General features: G+C 49.3%; 5 protein-coding genes and 2 non-coding genes across 7 annotated transcripts; 5 read left to right on the forward strand and 2 right to left on the reverse strand.

The window, feature by feature from the left end:
* Window positions 1-32: 32 nt before the first annotated feature.
* Window positions 33-848, forward strand: TrAFT101_002805 (uncharacterized protein; the record flags this gene model as incomplete). Its single annotated transcript, XM_066126705.1, has 1 exon — window positions 33-848. The coding sequence occupies one exon, from the start codon at window positions 33-35 to the stop codon at window positions 846-848; it is 816 nt and encodes a 271-aa protein (XP_065982812.1).
* Window positions 849-1,587: 739 nt separating this feature from the next.
* On the reverse strand, window positions 1,588-1,669 carry TrAFT101_002806. Its single transcript has one exon. It is a non-coding gene; the product is annotated as a tRNA-Arg (tRNA).
* A 2,195-nt stretch (window positions 1,670-3,864) lies between these two features.
* Window positions 3,865-3,953, forward strand: TrAFT101_002807. Its single transcript has one exon. It is a non-coding gene; the product is annotated as a tRNA-Lys (tRNA).
* A 1,715-nt stretch (window positions 3,954-5,668) lies between these two features.
* On the forward strand, window positions 5,669-7,503 carry AGA1 (A-agglutinin attachment subunit precursor). The gene is made up of 3 exons (XM_024902344.2): window positions 5,669-6,194; window positions 6,272-6,855; window positions 6,921-7,503. Exons 1-3 carry the CDS (start codon window positions 6,111-6,113, stop codon window positions 7,228-7,230), a joined length of 978 nt encoding a protein of 325 aa, XP_024763923.1. The 5' UTR covers window positions 5,669-6,110; the 3' UTR covers window positions 7,231-7,503.
* Window positions 7,254-11,251, reverse strand: TrAFT101_002809 (uncharacterized protein). Its single transcript, XM_024907616.2, has one exon. The coding sequence runs from the start codon at window positions 10,785-10,787 to the stop codon at window positions 7,638-7,640; it is 3,150 nt and encodes a 1,049-aa protein (XP_024763924.1). The 5' UTR covers window positions 10,788-11,251; the 3' UTR covers window positions 7,254-7,637.
* Window positions 11,252-11,999: 748 nt separating this feature from the next.
* Window positions 12,000-16,222, forward strand: TrAFT101_002810 (uncharacterized protein). Its single transcript, XM_024899391.2, has one exon. It carries the CDS (start codon window positions 12,736-12,738, stop codon window positions 16,030-16,032), a length of 3,297 nt encoding a protein of 1,098 aa, XP_024763925.1. The 5' UTR covers window positions 12,000-12,735; the 3' UTR covers window positions 16,033-16,222.
* Window positions 16,223-16,651: 429 nt separating this feature from the next.
* Window positions 16,652-18,083, forward strand: TrAFT101_002811 (uncharacterized protein). The gene is made up of 2 exons (XM_024909516.2): window positions 16,652-16,886; window positions 16,944-18,083. Exons 1-2 carry the CDS (start codon window positions 16,864-16,866, stop codon window positions 18,019-18,021), a joined length of 1,101 nt encoding a protein of 366 aa, XP_024763926.1. The 5' UTR covers window positions 16,652-16,863; the 3' UTR covers window positions 18,022-18,083.
* The last annotated feature ends 550 nt before the right edge of the window (window positions 18,084-18,633 follow it).

The following is an 18,633-nucleotide window of genomic DNA, read 5'->3' on the forward strand; positions in this document are numbered from 1 at the left end:
TCTTTGATTCAAACTAATCCATCTGATTCAAAATGGGCGATACCAGCAACACCAACTGGAATGATGAGACTGGAATTGGCGGTGCGGCTTTATATGATTTAAGGAGAGCTAGGAGACGGCTGGATACTCTCGCTGGCAAACCCAAGTGGGATCTCAGCGACACAGAGGATTTTGATTGCATGCACTATCTAGGCGATGCTGCCCTGGAAAAAGCATGCCGGACATTGGGCATGGAACGTGGACAGACAGTTGTCGACATCGGTTCAGGCTTCAGCGCCACCGGCCGCTATTTGCACAAGCGGTGTGGCGTTGAAGTCACGGGCATCGAGCTACAGCCCGAAATTCACCAGCTCGCCGAGATGATCACCGAGCGAAACGGTCTCGCAGGAGGTGTGCGCTCAGTTAACGCAGACTTTACAAAGCTCACAGTGGATAACCCTGTGGACTACGTTGTCTCGTTCCTATGCATTCTACACATCCCTGACAGGGACACCCTGTTCCAAAAAGCAGCCAGTGCCCTGAAGCTAGGAGGTAAAATCTACATTGAGGATTATTTCGCTCGAACGGCGCTCAGCAAGGAGGTTGGAGACCAATTGCGCGACATTGTGTCTTGTCCTTACCTACCGAGCCGTGACCAGTACATAGCCGATCTGAGAAAGGCAGGATTTCACAACATTCAGTTTGAGGAAGTCTCAGAAGAATGGGCCAAGTTTGTGCACGAAAGAGCAGTCGGCAATCGACAAAGAGGGACAGGCGAGGCACCACTTACTCTATTCTACGATACGGTTGACGCATTGTTTGCCGGTCGTGAGCTCGGGGGTGTGTGCATTACGGCCACCAAAGCATAAGATTTGGAATCGTTAAATTGATTCGGGGAGGGGATTGCATTCAATACACCGGTTTTATTATCCAAACACCCCAGCTGTAGCTAAAGCCATAAACTACTACGATTACATATACCTACACTAGTATCCTACTGCCTCTACTGCCTCTACTGCTGTTTATTATTCTTATGTTTTCTATTTTAGTTAAATATTCTCATGTATGGACTTACTGCTTCGCTGGGTGACGGCTAGGTTGCTAGATAATGAAACTGGGTTGCTGAATAGCAATTCCCTTATATATATATATGATCCGGCTCCATAGCTGCGTAAATGATGCGTCTACGCCTTACAAGGCTGGCGATGTGTGCAGCAGGCCCCACCAGCTGCCAAGTGGTAGCTGCACGTGCCTTTTTTGACACCCACGCGGCCATAATTAGGTACCTAGGTACATAATAATGCTCTGTATGAAGTACAATGCGTCCAATTATCAGACGATAGACTGGCGAAACATCTGCTGGCCACAGCGACACTGAGAAAAAGATGATAGCTTAGTTGAGACGACTGAATATGGCGCACTTGGTATGTAAAAAAAACAGCGGGGTCAAAAAAAGCTTTATATATTTATATATAACAAGCTTTGTTTACCAAGGAAAACGGAGGGGGAATAAAGAAAAAAAAAAAAAGAAGGAGGAGGAGAAGAAAGAAATATGGTCTCTCTTTGGAATTTTTCAAAAAGAAGCAAAAAAAAGTCGCTTTCGAGCGAAACCCCTCGCGGGACTCGAACCCGCAATCTCAAGATTCATTGCAATAGAAGTCTTGCGCCTTAGCCATTAGGCCAGAGGGGCTTAGGAGCCTTGCTAGTTCCTTGTTGTGAAAGCGCTGATGCAAATTATGCCTATATTGTCAACGTGTTGCACAGCTTCAAAAATGAAAAATGGCCGAGGGAAATTTACTTTTATTACCAGGCACTTGAGGCCCTTAATTATAGGTATACAAGCTATAATCCCTTTATTTATATTTAGCTTAATTAATTACAAGTCTCTTTGACGAAGACTTGGGTCTTCACCGGTATCCAACCCAAGTATCTAATACATAATAATATAGACTTCCTTGGCTGCTTCTTGAAGTTGGTTATCAGACAAGTTGCGGCTCAAGAACATTCGCCTGGCCTATTATACTATCAGAGGTGCTTGTTGTAGAATCAATTTCCATGTCGTTGAGTGCTCTGAGCTTATATTCGGTGTTGGATAGAATAGTTTCCGTGTAGGCCTCATAGGGGATGATATTGGATAGAGATGTCCAAGAGAGAGCAGATGATAAAGAAAGCAGTATAAGACAATACAGTCGCCACATCCGCCCCCTCCGTAGTGAAATAAAGTCCATCACATTATAACTGCTCGTAGACATACCACTGGCTGTCACCAAGGTCGCTAGAGGTATTCTTCGTTGTTGCTCTTGCGGCTTGCCTCGAGACGCGCGGATGGCCAGACGCGCAGAGCCGAACCAAATCACATTTAAGACAGTCATTAGAGCTGGGGCCATGAATCCACTGCAAAGAATGTTGATAGCCTTTGCGGTGCTTTGAGAAAAACGGCCGCCAATCACTAAACCAGCAAATGTCCCGAAGAGCTTAAGTTCCGGTGCTGTAGACGCAAGCCAGGTAACCAGGGCAATCAGAGGTATAGCAAGCGTTGAAAATAGTATTGGCAATCTGGAATACTGAAAGGCGTCGCCGAAAGCCTTTTGGATCGTGTCGAAAGTCGGATTTGTTCCAGTACAGCTGCGAGCTCGTTTTGCTAGAGGGCCAAGAGATTCATGATACGCGGGATCTTTCACATCTTTTCCCGCAGAAAGAGAATGGGGCGGCAATTGGCAGCCTTCTTCACTTGATCCGCGCCTTTTGAGATCGGAAATCCGAAGAAGAGGAGAGTAATCCGCCGTTGGGAGCTTACTCGACTCCATATCAAGCTCCTCCAAGCGTCAGTGTTAGATTGCTCCATTGCAACAGCTCAATGTGCCCAGTTTATGTACAGAGCGCGACAACAGCAATGATAAATGCAGTCAACTTCGTCTCATGGGCACAGGTTGTGTCTCCCTATAGAGTTAATGGGTTGGCTCACAACGTTACTCAAAAATAAATTAACTATCTGGTATTTATACTTCGCGGCTAGGAGAGTATCGCTGGGAGAGGAGTACTACCATCAAAAGTATGGTAACGAAGGAAGGCTATGATTAGATAGAAAAACTAGTACTAGTTGGCTTAAGTACATGTGGACATGGTTTATACAATTTTCCTTTACTCTCAGCATCTGACTTTTCATGACTTCAGTAATCCTTAGTTATTCTGTAGCGTAGAAGTAGGACGCCCTCAGTCACACATGAATATCATCAAGTAGCACTAACTCAGTATGGGACCTACTAATGTTAATCCTATCACAGCACTACACTCATACAATCATGCATTTGCGGCATTTTCCGCCGAGCAGCGTCTTTGTCTCGTATTCTATCAACGCATCCTAGTACAGCGTATTGTGCTACTCCTATTACGAGAAATATATTGCCTCCGCGCCTATATTGTTATTTTTGACAGATAGATGTTGATCTTTATCGCACTAAAGGAAATCTAATAGATTCAGTTAACTCAACTTTGTATACTGTCCAGTAATATTTTCTCCTTCCCTTGATTTCGACATTCATCTCCATTGAAGTAAGCTATTGTCATTGTACCCTTTTCCTTACAGGCAACAAGACCTATACTTCAGCATCCAGACGGCATGCTGCATATATTGTGTAAACAACTATTGAACTAGCTTCTTAAAGGTATTACTTCAGGCAATCAGTAATAAGAATAGCACCCCCAAATCCCCCCATTTTAATCATAGAGTCTTCCCTTGTGAATGCAAAGCCGAAGTTTGCAACATTGAATTCGCAAACATTCTAGTGTAAAGTTTATTATCCAAAATACTTTTCGTACTTCCAACAAGCCGCTTCTGCTTGATCGGAATTTCATAACCGTTGATTGGTCAATGGTCATGTGATTGCCCGGTTAGCTCAATCGGTAGAGCGTGAGACTCTTAAGACACACGTTCTGTAATCTCAAGGTTGCGGGTTCGACCCCCGCATTGGGCTTTTCCTATAACAGTTCGATTGAGACGAAGTGGTTACTTTTTTTGCGTATCTTGGCTTTTTTTTTTTTTTCTCCTTCTTTTTGGCTAACCTGTAATAGCGAATGGTGAGTATGAAAACGAACGATGTTTGCCGTATCTTGCCCTTCCTCGTTTTATCTTGAATGGCTTAAGCGTATCATATACCCTCATTCTACTTGTAAGTTAATTTTTGATAGTATCGGTGTGTAGAGCTAGCAGGCTAATATCGCTTGTAAGCTCTCTGCGTATAACTATGCATTTGCCTCCATGTTAATTATAAATCAATGTTGTTGATACTACTCTCCCCCAAACATAAAGAACTAAATTTGGTGCATATCTCATTCTTTCGCTTAGCAATAAGATCTAGTCATTGGTTGTCTATGGTCAAGAAACCAAATTTAGTTAATTGTTTAGGACACGTTGAGACAATCTTTCTACGCGTTTCTCCTGCAATTAAACCCAGTGTCTGGGTGAGGATAGCTACTCATTCAATCCTCTACCCTGTATCAAATACTTAGGACTATGGATTTCGCTGCGCTGCACCCAAAACACTGCTCTTCTGCGAAAAGAAAAATTAACCCGTATTCTAGAACACGTCCCAGCAAATAAGGTGACAGCTTTAGATCGATCGGATCAGATCCGTCGACTCTTGTTTTTAGTGGCCGACGTGCCCCTGGCTGTGCGTGGTTCGATAGATATCTGGGTTGGGAATAGATGCTGCTCTTCTAGGATAGAATCGCAAATAGGATTAGAGGCACAACTTGGACGGATTGATGTGGGAGTTGCGTCGTTTTGTCTTAGTCCCTGGGTCGGAGTTATGGGTGAATTGCCTACCACGCACTAGTTAGTCGTATCTCCGACTACCGCTTGCCCTCGGAGGATGGTCTGGCGGTCTATTTATTAAGTTATGTAAATTTAATAAATTCCATTTTATCGAATTTATCTATTTATTTATTTGAAATAAAATAAATTCAGATTCCTTGACTCATGTTTTACTGGCTGAGACCGCTATTACATAACGATTATTGGGGTGGTTGGTTGGCCATGGCGGGGTCACTTGATCGTTTCTTATCAGGTGGAGGAAGAGATAGGAAAAAGCGCAAGGCTAGAAGCGGCTCTGAGGGTCTCCAACGTCATATAGCGATTTGAGGCCATTGTGGTGAGAAAGACGGCTGTGGATTCGAGTTGCAATAGGATGCAACTGCACATGGCCAAGATCATAACCTCCTGCTCGATAGGGTAAACTTCATACGCAAGAGTCTCTGGACGCGTTTTCCGAATAGGTGTAGTATACGGAGCAAGAACTGTATACATGCACATGTAGCTATCAAATGCCGAGGGGTGTGGGCAGGCAGAGATAAAGCCTCTTGTGTAAGGGAGGTAAGTATCTTGTGCGCGGAGGCTGGCTGCATGGTGGATGTGGTTTTGTATCAATTCCAATAAACCATATTTGGCATCAAACCGGCGTTTCAGCAATAGCCATTCCAGGCTCTCGCCAGCAAGAAACGCTGCCTCCTCTTCCTCTGCTCGGGTGCATCTCATGCCATGCTCAAAAGTCCCGGCGGCCGCCCCCCGTTTGAATGCCCCGCGGTGGAGCCCTCCGGACGCGGCGGCTTTGCCGACTGAAGCCTTTTCGCATTATTTCCCCTTGCCCTGCCCTGAGCAAAGCGACTTACTTATATAGAGTCTCTGTTTTCCTCTAAGTTACTAGTTCGTCCCTCTGCTCAACTCCCCTTTACCTCTAAGTTACTAGCCCGATCCGCCAGCCAGAGACAGACGCGCACACACACGCACACATGGATTCGAGCGCCTCTGGTTGACCTACCAATTGTAGGGGCCTAGCCCGCAGGCGAAGTGCTCAGTCTCGGCCCTCAGACAGTGGCAGCAGCGAGCAAGGCGCAGGCATGGCCCCCATCAGAGCGAAGAAAACGGGCCGCCGATTGGGGAGGCACATGTGGCCGGAGGAGTATATTTACTGCTGCTGCTGCCCGCCTGAATCGCAGCCTCAGTTTTTCTCTCCTCCCCAGCATCACTCTCTACAAGCTTCCAGCCAGCACTCTACTTCTTTTGCCGCCCTAATAGACGGAATTTGAGTCCTTACGCATCTATATTTACTTCGACTGCAACCCAATCGCCCAACATGAACACCAGCACCGTCAAGAGCCGCTTCCTCACGCACCCGGAGGATCTCGGCATTGTCACCGTCGGCTTCTCTGGTGGCCAGGTACGCATCTATATTTTCCTCTTCTTTTTTTGGTGCAAACCACTTCAAGCTCGAATGCTGACTTGTCTGTATCACAGCCCAAAGCTGGTGTAGATGCTGGCCCTACCGCCCTCATCGAGTCTGGACTCTTGACCCAGATCCGAGAGGAGCTTGGCTACAAGCTGCACGGCGATGAGACGGTCAAGTTCTACAATGACCTCACACCCGCCTCCGACCCTGACTACCGCGGCATGAAGAACCCTCGCCTTGTTTCAGCTGTCAACCGAAAGATTGCGTCTGAGACATATGAGCACTCTTCCAAGGGCCGCCTCACGCTGACCCTCGGCGGTGACCACAGCATTGCCATTGGCACCATTGCTGGTACCGCCAAGGCCACGCGCGAGCGTCTGAACCGCGAAATCGCTGTCATCTGGGTTGATGCGCACGCCGATATTAACACCCCCGAGACCAGCGACAGCGGCAACATCCACGGCATGCCTGTTGCTTTCCTCACTGGCATTGCCAAGGAGGACAAGGAGGAGTGCTTTGGCTGGATTCAGGATGATATGCGCCTGAGCGTGAAGAAGCTTGTCTACATTGGCCTGCGCGACGTGGATGCTGGCGAGAAGCGCATTCTGAGAGAGAATGGCATCAAGGCCTTTAGCATGTTTGACATTGACCGGTAAGTCTATGGCTCCAAAAAAATACCGAATCAAGCCCGAGAGAGGAAAAAGCTAACCATCGTAGACATGGAATTGGTCGCGTCATGGAGATGGCCCTTGCCCACATCGGCAACGACACCCCCATCCACCTGTCTTTCGACGTGGATGCCCTCGACCCCATGTGGGCTCCCAGCACTGGCACTCCCGTCCGAGGTGGCCTTACCCTGCGCGAGGGCGACTACATCTGCGAGTCCGTCCACGCGACTGGCAACCTGATTGCCATTGACTTGGTGGAGGTGAACCCCAGCCTTGCTGCTACCGAAGCCGGAGCGCAGGAGACAGTGAGAGCGGGCTGCTCTCTTGTGCGCTGCGCACTTGGCGAGACTCTGCTGTAAGCGAAATACGTGGTTAGGGAGCCTTTTTTTTTTTTTTTTTTTTTGTCTTTTTCTTTTTTTCTTTTTAAATGTTATGATTTTTTTCTTTTCTTTCACGATGAGACGGAAATATGGGAATGGGAAATGGCATGTTTTGTATATCCTTCTGCGAGAGCAAATTGGCATGCTGCGTTGAATGATTGCTCTTTTTTAGATATTCATAGATGGAGGAATGCCAGAGCCTGGAATAGAATAGTGTAATGTTCATTCTACAAAGGTCAACTTCACGGAAGCTTATCTGCTAAAAGTGTAAATTTGAAAATGTTCCATTGTATGTCTATCTACATCGCTTTTTGGTTTCGAGCATCGGCTCTTCTATTCGCAACGCTCTCGTAAGAAAATAGGCCCCTCCCCTCTACGTCAGCCGCTTAGTAAACCTCAAGCACGTATCGGCCTTCCTCCTTTAGCCTCTCAATCTCCTTGGCCGGATCAACTTTCTTGCCAGAAGCCTTGGCCTCGGCCGCGATAGCTTCCTTCAGCACCGCCGTCACATCAGGCACAGGCCATGTCGGGCCGCAGAGGTAGAAGCTGCCGCCCTCCTTGACGTACGCCTGCACAATGTCGTCCAGAGTCTGGCGCATCCTGTCCTGGATGTAGATCTTCTTCGGCTGGTCTCGCGAGAAAGCGCTTCCGACGAGGGTGACGACGCCGGCGGCGAGATAGGCCTCCCATTCTTCACCATACAGGTACTCTTCGCGCTGGTGGCGGGAGCCGAGGTAGAGGAGGATGGAGCCAATCTCCTTGCCTTGGGCCTTCTGCATGGCGCGGTACTGCACAAAGGCGCGGAAGGGGGCCAGACCAGTTCCAAGACCGGCCATGATGAGGGGCGCGGAGTCCTTGGTAGGCAGCTTCATGACGGAGGGCTTCACCGAGACGGTGACAGAGGCGCCGGGTTGCAGGCGGCGGAGGTAGTTTGTGGCCTGGCCGACACGAGAACGGCCCTTGGTATCAACCCAGTCGACGACGACAATCATCAGGGCGACGGTGTCGGGAGTGACGGCCTGGGCAGAAGCGATGGAGTACTCACGGCGCTTGAGCGGGCTGACGATCTTGACCAGATCGTGGAAGCTAGGGCGGGCGGAGCTGAACTCTTCGAGAATGTCGACATAGGTCACAGTGTCGATCTCAGTGCGACGCTTGAACTCGGCAGCGCCGTCATTTCCACCGAGAGCAGCGAGCTTCTTCTTCTCGGTCTCATCGGTAGCAAACTCGGACAGGGCCTCGTAGAAGCGCTTGGGAGGCTTGCCGAGGATATCGACGTTCTGCATGAGCGCCTGGTACACAGTGCGGACCTCGAAGACCTTGACATCCTCGCGAGAAGGCACCTGGACAAGCTCTGCGGGGTTGAGGCCGTAGAACTGGATGAAGGCATTGATCTGCTCCTCATCGTTCTCGGCGTGGATGCCCAGAGCCTCACCGATCTTGTAAGTGAGACCAGAGTTGCCAATGTCGAACTCAATGTGGAAGATGTTACGGTCGTAGTCTTGGGGAGTGAGACGACGGTTCTCCTTGACACGGACGGTGGCGGTCTTGACGGAGAGGTCAGGACGCAGGGTGGTCTGGGTGCCGTAGGCTTCCTTGAAGACCAAGCCCTTGGCAGCGATCTGCCAGTCTTGGAGCTTCAGGTCGTCCTCGGCCTCTTCCTTCTGGAATGGAACAAAGCCAGTAGGCTGGAGGCCAATCGGCAGAGAGGGGTAGACGTAGTCAGCCTCGACCTCTGCCCATGTTGCTGGGATCTCCAGCTGGGTCAAGACTTGGTCAAGAGCGCTGAGGGATTCTTGCAAGACAGCTTGACCATCAGCCACCTTTGCAAAATCCTCGGAAGAGGTCTCTGGCAGCGCAATCTTCAAGAAGGAGAGCTCAAGCAGGAGCTTAGCAACTGAAGCATCCTTCTCGAAGGCAGGGGAGGCGGCAGTATCCAGAACGAAGACGCTGATCTCCTTTTCTTGAACAGTCTTGCGGAAGGCAGGTGAAAGTCGCTTTTCAGCTTCATCCACCTTGAAGTTTGGCAGCTTAATAAGAAGCTTGCCGCCGGGAACGAGGCTCTTCAGGACATCAACGTCCTTCAAGACCACCTCGTCGCCGACAACCACGACGTCAGCTTCGTTGATGGCATAAGGTGCTTCCAGAGCAACCTTGGATGCGCGCAGATCCGTTCGGACAAGGCCTCCCTGGGTAAAGTTGTCATATGTCTCAAACAGGTGGACGTTGTTGGTTGACTCCTGAGAAAGGAGAGTGCCGATGGCAGCGGGGGACTTGGCGGAGACAGAGTTGTCAACATCCCAGAAAGTGAACTGCTGGGACTTGATGAGCGAGGGAAGAGGCTTGGCCTCATCATCATTGCCAAAGATCTTGTGCAGAGTGCTGACAAGACCCTGAGGAGTCAGGAACTGAGCAGGAGTGTACTTGATGTCCAAGACCTCGGGCTGCTGCTCAAACTTGCCGGCGAATGTGACGGCGGTGAGGACATCACCGTACAGAGCAGACTGAGTGGCCTCATCTGCTAGGGCAATTTCGCTGTGAACCTGTCCCAGCACGGCGATGGTGCGAGCAGAAGCGGGGATGGCTTTGAGGAAAGCCTCCTCGATGAAGGGTCGGTAGACGCGGACGTTGATAACACCAACCTTGGCTCCGTCGGCAGCGATCTTGTTGAGAGTCTCCTTGGCGACTTGAGCCTCAACGCTTCCTAGAGCAACAAGGACGACATCGGGAGTCTCATGTCCGTAGTACTCAAAGGGCTGGTAGACAGTGCCAAGCTCGTCGTTGAAGAGTTTCAGGAGTTCCAGGACCTTGCCAGCAGTGTCGAGGTGCTGGTTCAACTTGCCAGCCTCGGCAACAAGCTTGTTGTACAGATTGGCGACGCCAGTCTCGCTCAAGGCATCGACGATTCTCAGTGTTTCTCTGGGGAGACGAATACCATCATAGATGTGGAGAGTGGGGACGACGGTAGCCAGGAGTGTTGCGAACAATGACATGTGTTGAGACTCATACGAAGATGAGCTGGCAACAAGGCCCAGGCCAAGGTCTTCAGCCAATCTCAGAGCAACATCGTAGTTGGAGACGAGGCCCTCGCTGGCGCTGTAGTCTGCGGCAGCGATGTGTGCCACAAAGGGGCTTGAAAGGTTGTAAAGGAGGGAGAGCTGATCTAGGGTTCCGCGGAGGTTCTGGAGAGAGCCTGAGGGGGCAAGCAGCGTCTGGGGGATGTGACGCTTGTTGACGTCGAAGTCCGGGGAGAAGATGTAACCCAGAGCGAGAGCGCCGGCACCCGTTCTGGTCTGAAGAGGCAGAACTGAAGGGGCATATCCGTGGATGTTCTTGCTCTCATCGGCAGCCCACTGCTTCGCAGCGACGTCCAGATCAAAGGTGTCGGGAGAGTAGGAGAAGATCTTGTCAGAGAGCTTGTAGGCAATCTGCTGGACAAGAAGCTGGGCCGTGACATACGTCGGGCCAGAGATGGCTGACAGAGGCACCTGCTTGCCGAAGGGCAGCGTGGCGGATTCCTCAACCTTGGACGGCATTTTCAAGATTCGAATGCAAGCCTCGAAGGTTACGATGAATACAAGCAGCCCCTACGTCTGAATTAAACTACAGACTGGAAAAGAGAGAGAGAGAGCTGAAGGCTTAAAGGAGGAGAGGAGGAGGACAAAGAGGAGGTTCTACGAGGAGCAATTAAGCCCATGGGAATCGTGGATCACCCCGGACGGGAGCCAGCCACGGATTTGTCAGGGTCCATTTCTTTAACAAACGACTTTTTTTTTCCTGCTTAAACCCCGTGAATTCTGCTTCATTTGGCCTTGGATCTTGCGCTTCCATGAAATTGTTGATACTGGCACAGAATCACGCAATTCACTTAGACCGCATTGAGTTTAGCATCGATGATGCCACTCGCCGAAGCCTCTCCGAAAAGACGGAAAGCCCCGCCTTTGGGTCGATTCAGAGACGTGATTGGCCCGGACTGTCGGGCAGGCTTGTTATGCAGCGACCGACTTCCGAGAGGGTATTGAAGACGTGATGATGATGGATATAATTAGCTTTGCAGAGAGTACGGAGTATGTCTGGGTGAGTTCTTCCGGGCTATGAGAAGGTGGAAGGCGAATGGTGCGATGAGTGCTGTTTGAACTTCATATCGGCTCATACCTATCTATATAGAGATGCAGCGAGATGGAGCAGCCGAGACGAATGCATGCAGCGACCATGTGGAAAATGTCCTAATCCAGACGGATAGGCCTATGGCTGTGGCGATTCCGCTGGGCGTTTGAATTTTTTTCTTCAGATTATTCGAGAATGCGAGAGCACAGTATGAAGCGGCGGAAAATAACTGGCCTCTGTCTGCGTAAAATTGTTAGTTTGTACAGTGTTGTAAGACGACTGCCAGTATCAGCTTGTTGTTGTATTATGAATGTTGTATGGTATTACTTGGCGTTTGAGCAGCCATTGGCAACGACTTTCAGATGCAAAGTATTTTGCGTGTAGCACACCTCATACAACAGAACTCGTGCCATCTATTTCGTCTCATATATAATACTGAGCGTCAATCTTAAAAAATGTCTTAGTTAAGCAAGCTACACAGTCAGCATGGAATGCGTCTGCAAGCAGCTCAACCCAAGCAAGTTGATGCTTTGTCATAGGTACATATCGCCACGTGACCAGATTACACTTTCGTCCTCACCTCAGCTTCACCTCGTGTCCGCACAAATGCCGCGGTGCTGCAATCGCCACGATGCACTAATCGTAGCCGTAAATCATTTACATGCTGAGGGAAATGTGCCGTTGATGTCGTCACCGATGCATTCAGGCTATCAAAAGGCAACGCGATATCAGTTCCTCTCCAGCATCGCCACGTGTGACGCCGTGCAACGCCGCAGACAGCCGACAACTGCCCTTTTGCGGCGATTTCGTGCTTTCCAGCAGCCCTCCATGACCAAGTCTGACATGCAGTGACTCGCCATGTCTGCCAAAGTGCCACCAAATACGAAGTACAGCTACATTATGCGCCCTGTTACTGCTGGTAGCTGATGACTGTCACCTCCCAAAAGGGATCCCTGCACGCTGCACTCCTGCGACATTTGTGCCGATTTTAGCGTCAAAAAGGAGACCAGGGGCGCTCAGAGGTGCACTTTATTATATATTGTAAGCCACGGCTGCCAGCAGTCAAACAAGGTGGCAGGTTCTATTCTTCGTTCTCTAAACATCTGGCTTCCGTCTTGAGTTGCCTTTGCTTGTTATAATCCGGTGTCCAAGATTCATCTCTCTACGACCCTTATCAATCTCATCACCCAGCCAGCGGGGGTGTTTCACTAATACCAAATTTTTGTACAACAACAAACACCCTTGATCTTTATCAGAGTTCCCTCGTTTAGAGCGCCTTGCATCACCACGGCAGTAATATCAAAAGCGCATCCTACATTCGATACTATAATTAATTAAATCGCCGATTTGGTGCAACCGCACCGCAGGTTGCACACGATGGCCTCGTCCAATACCGTTACCACGGCCTATCTGCTAGGGAACCTCCACTGCCCTTCATGTGTAACTCTCATCAAGACGCTTCTGCAGGAGGAGTTTGGTGACAAGGTTGTTTGGGTATCACCAAATCTTGTGACGTCGATCGTGACAGTTGAACATGTTGACCACTCACCCGATTTTGTGCGAGCTATTGGCATGACACTTTCAAATGTCGGGTTTGAGATTTGTGGAGTCGATACCACTGCCACCGGCGCTGAGGAACTGAATGACAACTCTCGAGGGGATATGGCTGACACTGGTGGCCTCTTTGAGAGCTGGTCCAGTCTTTGGGCCCAGAAGCAGCCGGCGCCAGTCCCAGAGACTATCAAGGCCGCTCATCTGGAAAACTGCGAGGCTTGCAAAGAACACAGACCACATGATGGAGAGGACGGCAGCAGCAGCGTTGACCATAAGGTCAAGTCGTCATTCTCGTCCAACAGCCTACGAAAAGAACTAGTTATCGACACAGTACCGCTCGATGGCGTCGTCACAGGCGACGGAACTCAGCCCCCTATATGGAGAGCGACGGTATCTATTGGCGGAATGACCTGTGCGGCTTGTGTTACCACCATAACGGACGAGTTGCAGAAACTTTCTTGGGTGTTGAAAGTTGCTGTCAACCTTGTTGGAAACAGCGCCACAATCGATTTTGTGGGCGCGGATAGAGAAAGGGATCTGGTCGAGGCGATTGAGGACATCGGGTACGATGCTGCTCTAGATGCGGTGGTTAATCTTAATGAGAAAAAGCCTTCATCAGACGAACGACATGTGGAGATTAGAGTCAGCGGTATCTTTTGTCCGCGGTGCCCTCAGAGAATCAACCAGACTTTGAAAAGCTTTGGCGCCCATGGTGTACAGGTTCTGGCTCTCCCGTCTATGGAGCATCCCATCTTGAAATTGCGCTATATCCCAAACTCGCCGCAATTCACCATCCGGCACATTATAAGAAGCATCGAGGCCACAGATCCATCTCTCCGAGCAAAAATATACCACCCGCCGACGCTTGAAGAGAGATCCAGGGCCATCAGGGCAAAGCATACCCGACAACTTTTTTACAGGGAGATGTTGACACTGGTCCTCGCCATTCCAACATTCGTTTTGGGCATAGTCTACATGAGCCTTGTGCCAGATTCCAATTCCACCAAGCACTTTCTGATGAAACCGTGGGTATCTGGCCTCAGTCGCGTAGAGATAATACTTTGCCTACTTGCTACGCCGGTGTACTTTTTCGCGGCTGACGTCTTTCATGTTCGAGCCATAAAGGAGCTAAGGACATTGTGGCGACCTAGCAGCCGGACACCTTTCCTGCAGCGATTCTACAAATTTGGCAGTATGAACATGCTCATGTCTCTCGGAACTAGTATTGCGTATTGGTCTTCTATCGGTCAGATGATCGCAGCGGGAGCTGAGGGCGATGCCGACATTCCTGAAGATCGGTTCTACTTCGACTCTGTAGTCTTCCTCACTCTTTTCCTTCTGGCTGGCCGGTTGATCGAGGCGTATAGCAAGTCCAAGGCAGGCAACGCTGTTGAAGCTTTGGCAAAGCTAAGGCCAACCACTGCTCTTCTTGTAGAGCAAGATAAGCTGAAAGGCCAAGTTACCACAACGATAGATATGGATCAGTTGGAACACGGCGATGTTATCCGAGTGCCTCACGGCTCATCGCCGCCCGTTGATGGCATAATCCTGGATGGCGAAACAACTTTTGACGAATCGAGTCTTACTGGCGAATCACGCCCCATCAAGAAGGGCGAAGGGGATGAAGTATTTGCTGGTACCGTCAACAAGGGTTCTGCAGTAGTTGTCAAGGTGACAGGAACTTCTGGCAAGTCGATGCTTGATCAGATAGTTGAGGTAGTCAGAGAAGGGCAAGCCAAAAGAGCGCCGATGGAACAAATAGCCGATCTTCTGACATCCTATTTCGTCCCTGTGGTAACTCTCGTAGCCATCATCACATGGGCCGTCTGGATGGCTCTTTGCTTTACCCACCAGGTTTCCAGCGACGAATTGAATTCGTCGGGCGGCTCGACCTCCTTTGCCTTTCAATTTGCTATTGCCGTGTTTGTTGTGGCATGCCCTTGTGGACTGGGTCTGGCTGCCCCAACGGCGATTTTCGTTGGAGGAGGTCTTGCAGCCAAGCACGGTATTCTTGTCAAGGGTGGCGGTGAGGCTTTTGAAAAAGCTAGCAAAGTGGGCTGTGTGGTCTTTGACAAGACAGGAACCCTCACTGTCGGAGGCGAGCCTCAAATCACCGATTCTGCTCTATTCCCTGACGGATCTAGTGACGGGATCGACGAACGGATTCTGCTCTCCGCTGTAAAAGCTACAGAAGAAAACAGCAGCCATCCCATAGCAAAGGCCATTGTTGCCTTTTGCAAGACCGGCGCAGAGCAAATCGAGCTCGAGCAAATCGAAGAGTTACCGGGCAAGGGCATCAAGGCAAGCTGCAAGAACCAGTCCTTTGACATTGCAGTGGGTAATGAGGGTCTAATGAGAGACTTGTCTGCCTCTCTGTCTGATCGTGTTCAGAGCTTGCTCAATACGTGGAAGACAGAGGCCAAGTCAGTTGCACTTGTTGCGACGAGGCTACGTGACGGCGATAAATGGGCAGTCTCGGCTGCATTCTCAATCTCCGATCCCATCCGTGAAGAGACTCTGCCCGTGCTTGAGGCATTGCAAAAGAGCGGCGTAGAGGTCTGGATGCTCTCAGGTGACAATGTGACCACTGCGCAGGCTGTGGCTCAGAGGGTGGGCATTCCTGCAACCAATGTGCTTGCTGAGGTTTTGCCGTCCGAAAAGGCGGCCAAGATTAGCTACCTCCAAGCCTCGATGCACAACAGCGGCCGCCGTGCCATGGTCGCCATGGTGGGAGATGGCATCAACGACTCGCCGGCCCTCACGACGGCGGATGTCGGCATTGCCATTGGGTCTGGCAGCGACGTGGCTATTTCGAGCGCTGACTTTGTGCTAGCCACGTCAAACCTCCACTCGGTGCTGACGCTTCTGGATCTCAGCCGCGTCGTGTTCCGCCGCATCAAGCTCAACTTTGGATGGGCAGCGGTGTACAACGTATGTGCCATTCCTATAGCCGCGGGATGCCTGTACGCAGTTACGACATCTAGCGGCTCACACGTCAAGTTGGATCCTGTCTGGGCGTCGCTGGCCATGGCCCTGTCGAGTATCAGCGTGGTGCTAAGCAGTTTGAGCATGAGGACGAAGATTCCATGGCTAGGATTTCGTAATAAGCAAGTTGTGTAATTCTACGATATACGCTGGATGGGTAATGCGGAGGATATATCACTAGTGGTAGTGCGAAGGAGTTATCATGGGTACAGTGTCTTACACAGTAAAGATACGCTACAGACTGATTTTCATACGAATGATTGATATTAATAGTAGTTTGTACTAGTATTCACATGTTCTAGCTTATGATATTTTATAGCGATAATATCTAGTTTTTATCATCTTACTATTCTCAGTGCCTATGATGCTCCACTCAAACCGTTCAGGACCCCTATTGCCTACAAAAATAACAAAGAGGAATGATTGAATTAATCTTAAACAGCCGGCGTATAGTTAAATTACACTGGTAAGGACTAAGAGCGCTGCCTTGCGGCCTATAGCGAGGCTCAGGATTCATAGGCCAGGCTGGGACCGTTTGTTTACTCGCAAGGCTATACTTGAGATACCCAGCCTGCAAGGAACTGTCAAGGTTAATACGCAATTAGTATTGCAGTTGGCGCCAAAATGAGTTCTATTCTATGCCGGATACGAATGTCGAGGGACTATGGGTTATACAGTGCGAGCTTCATCTCCTCGTCTACTAGTACCAAGTTCCATTAGCTTTTAGCTTCCTAGCACGCTGCATACCAAAACTGCACGTAGCTTCACTTCATTAATGTCGCCCCATGTACTGATACTATCACAAACTCTCAAAGTGTATACTTTACATGTATTCTCGGATTTAAATTGTGCCGTTAATGAATTCCATTGCATGCGAATACCTACCACCATTCGAGCTGCGGGGTAAATCTTTAACATTACAGAGTGAATCTCATCTATAAAAGCCCCGTGCCAAATACACACGCCATGAATCACATACCAGCAGAAGCGTGAGTTTGAATAGCTGACTATTGGATTGAATATGACTGTTAAAGGCAGCTTTGTAGTATTGCCTCGTCCGTCCCGTTCCGATTTCTTGTTGGCCCAAACCGGCGAGAATTCACTATACATTCTGCTCTCTTGTCACACCAGTCACCCGTACTTGACAAGTTAGTAAATGGAAGCTTCTCTGAAGCTGCGGAAAAATGTGTCACGTGGGATTCCGTGGATGAGGATACCTTTATCAGATTCTGGCAGTATGCCTACACGGGAAAATATACCCTTGATCTCTCGATAGCTGGACTCAAATCGGAACCCCAAGCCGCTCAGGAAGCTGAGGAACGGACTGCTCAAGAAGCAATAGAGGCTGCCACGATCGCCAGAGAGGAGAAAGAAATCGTACAGCTCGTTGTGAAGAGGGACAATACGCTACGGGGCCTATCAAGCAAGGATGAGAGAAGGCTGGTTGAGCTTCAGGCCAGGGCCGCAAAGAGAGCGGCCCGCGAGGCCGAGAGGCGCGCTGAAATCGCCGAAGAGGAAGAGGAAATTGCTGAGCTACTACGGATGAAAGACAGGAGACCCCCGCTGGCAGTAGAAGACCGTGAACGGCTGATCCATCTGTTGGAGAAGCAACTAGCCCGGAAAATGGAAGAACAAGCGGCGGGCGAAGTTGAAGAAGAGACTCCATCAGGGGAGCTGTCAAGTCGAGAGGTTCAGTGGAACACATTCAAACGTCAGGGAGCGTCTGCCTCTTCTGGAGCGTCTTCTTCAACCGGCTTTGTGAAAGGGCCACCGGCCAGACGCAACCAGGCGCATGAAGATTATACAAGCACGTTCCTCTCACATGCACGACTGTACGTTTTTGCAGAATGCTACGGTATTGCTGGATTAATGGAGCTTTCACTGAATGAATTGCATGGGGCCTTGGTAGCGTTTACGCTATATGAGGAAAGGATTAACGATGTGGTGGTGCTGGTGCGTTACTGCTATGACAACTTGGTTCCGGACGCATTGAGAGAGATGATTACTCTGTATGCGGTGTGCAAGATTGAGAAGTTGTGGGTGAGCGAGGAGTTCCAAGTCCTTGTGGAGGCTCATGGGGAACTATCGAGGTCTTTGATTGGACATATGGTGAAGGCGTTGTAATGTAATGAAGATGAAGTTGTTACTTTTCTGCTATGTTGAGCGCAAGATTTTGGTATTCGATTGAATGTCAAGTATGAAATATGAAGAAACAATGGAAAAGTTAGCTCTACACGTTTTCATATATACATATATACATATATATATATATATAGTCTACGCTTGTTTCCCTCGTTTCCCGCGGCTCTAGATGAAATTAAATAGTTGGTATATATAATACAAGACATCTGAATTGGATTCAGTCGGCTCTCTCGTAGTTGATATAATTCATCACATACTCACTCGTCATGAAAGCCTTTACTATCAGCAGTTGAGTTATACAATATGTAGTGATGACGGTATCATCTGCGTTAGAGCTGCGTGGTGTATCCAGCCGCGCGCTGCGCCTTACAAAAAAAAAAGCCCGTTCAAGAGATACTTGTGTGACATGTACCTTCAAAGTAATACTAAATACACTCCCCCTTTGCAACAATATATTTTAAGAAAATATTTAAAGAAATGAAAAGAATAGGCGGCAATCTAAACAGTGAGATGCAGCGGGCTCATTCTTGGGGGTGGAATATTATTTTTCGAATTTTGCCCAACGCAATAGTAGTGCTATTCGATAGACGTTGG

Source organism: Trichoderma asperellum, chromosome 2 (genome assembly GCF_020647865.1).
Source record: "Trichoderma asperellum chromosome 2, complete sequence".
Taxonomy (NCBI): Eukaryota; Fungi; Ascomycota; class Sordariomycetes; order Hypocreales; family Hypocreaceae; genus Trichoderma; species Trichoderma asperellum.

Coding starts and splice junctions, on each gene's coding strand:
- AGA1 (XM_024902344.2), top strand. CDS start 6,111: ATGAACACCAGCACCGTCAAGAGCCGCTTCCTCACGCACCCGGAGGAT. Junction 6,195..6,271: donor TCGGCTTCTCTGGTGGCCAG/GTACGCATCTAT, acceptor TCTGTATCACAG/CCCAAAGCTGGTGTAGATGC. Junction 6,856..6,920: donor AGCATGTTTGACATTGACCG/GTAAGTCTATGG, acceptor TAACCATCGTAG/ACATGGAATTGGTCGCGTCA.
- TrAFT101_002809 (XM_024907616.2), bottom strand. CDS start 10,787: ATGCCGTCCAAGGTTGAGGAATCCGCCACGCTGCCCTTCGGCAAGCAG.
- TrAFT101_002810 (XM_024899391.2), top strand. CDS start 12,736: ATGGCCTCGTCCAATACCGTTACCACGGCCTATCTGCTAGGGAACCTC.
- TrAFT101_002811 (XM_024909516.2), top strand. CDS start 16,864: ATGAATCACATACCAGCAGAAGC. Junction 16,887..16,943: donor AATCACATACCAGCAGAAGC/GTGAGTTTGAAT, acceptor GCAGCTTTGTAG/TATTGCCTCGTCCGTCCCGT.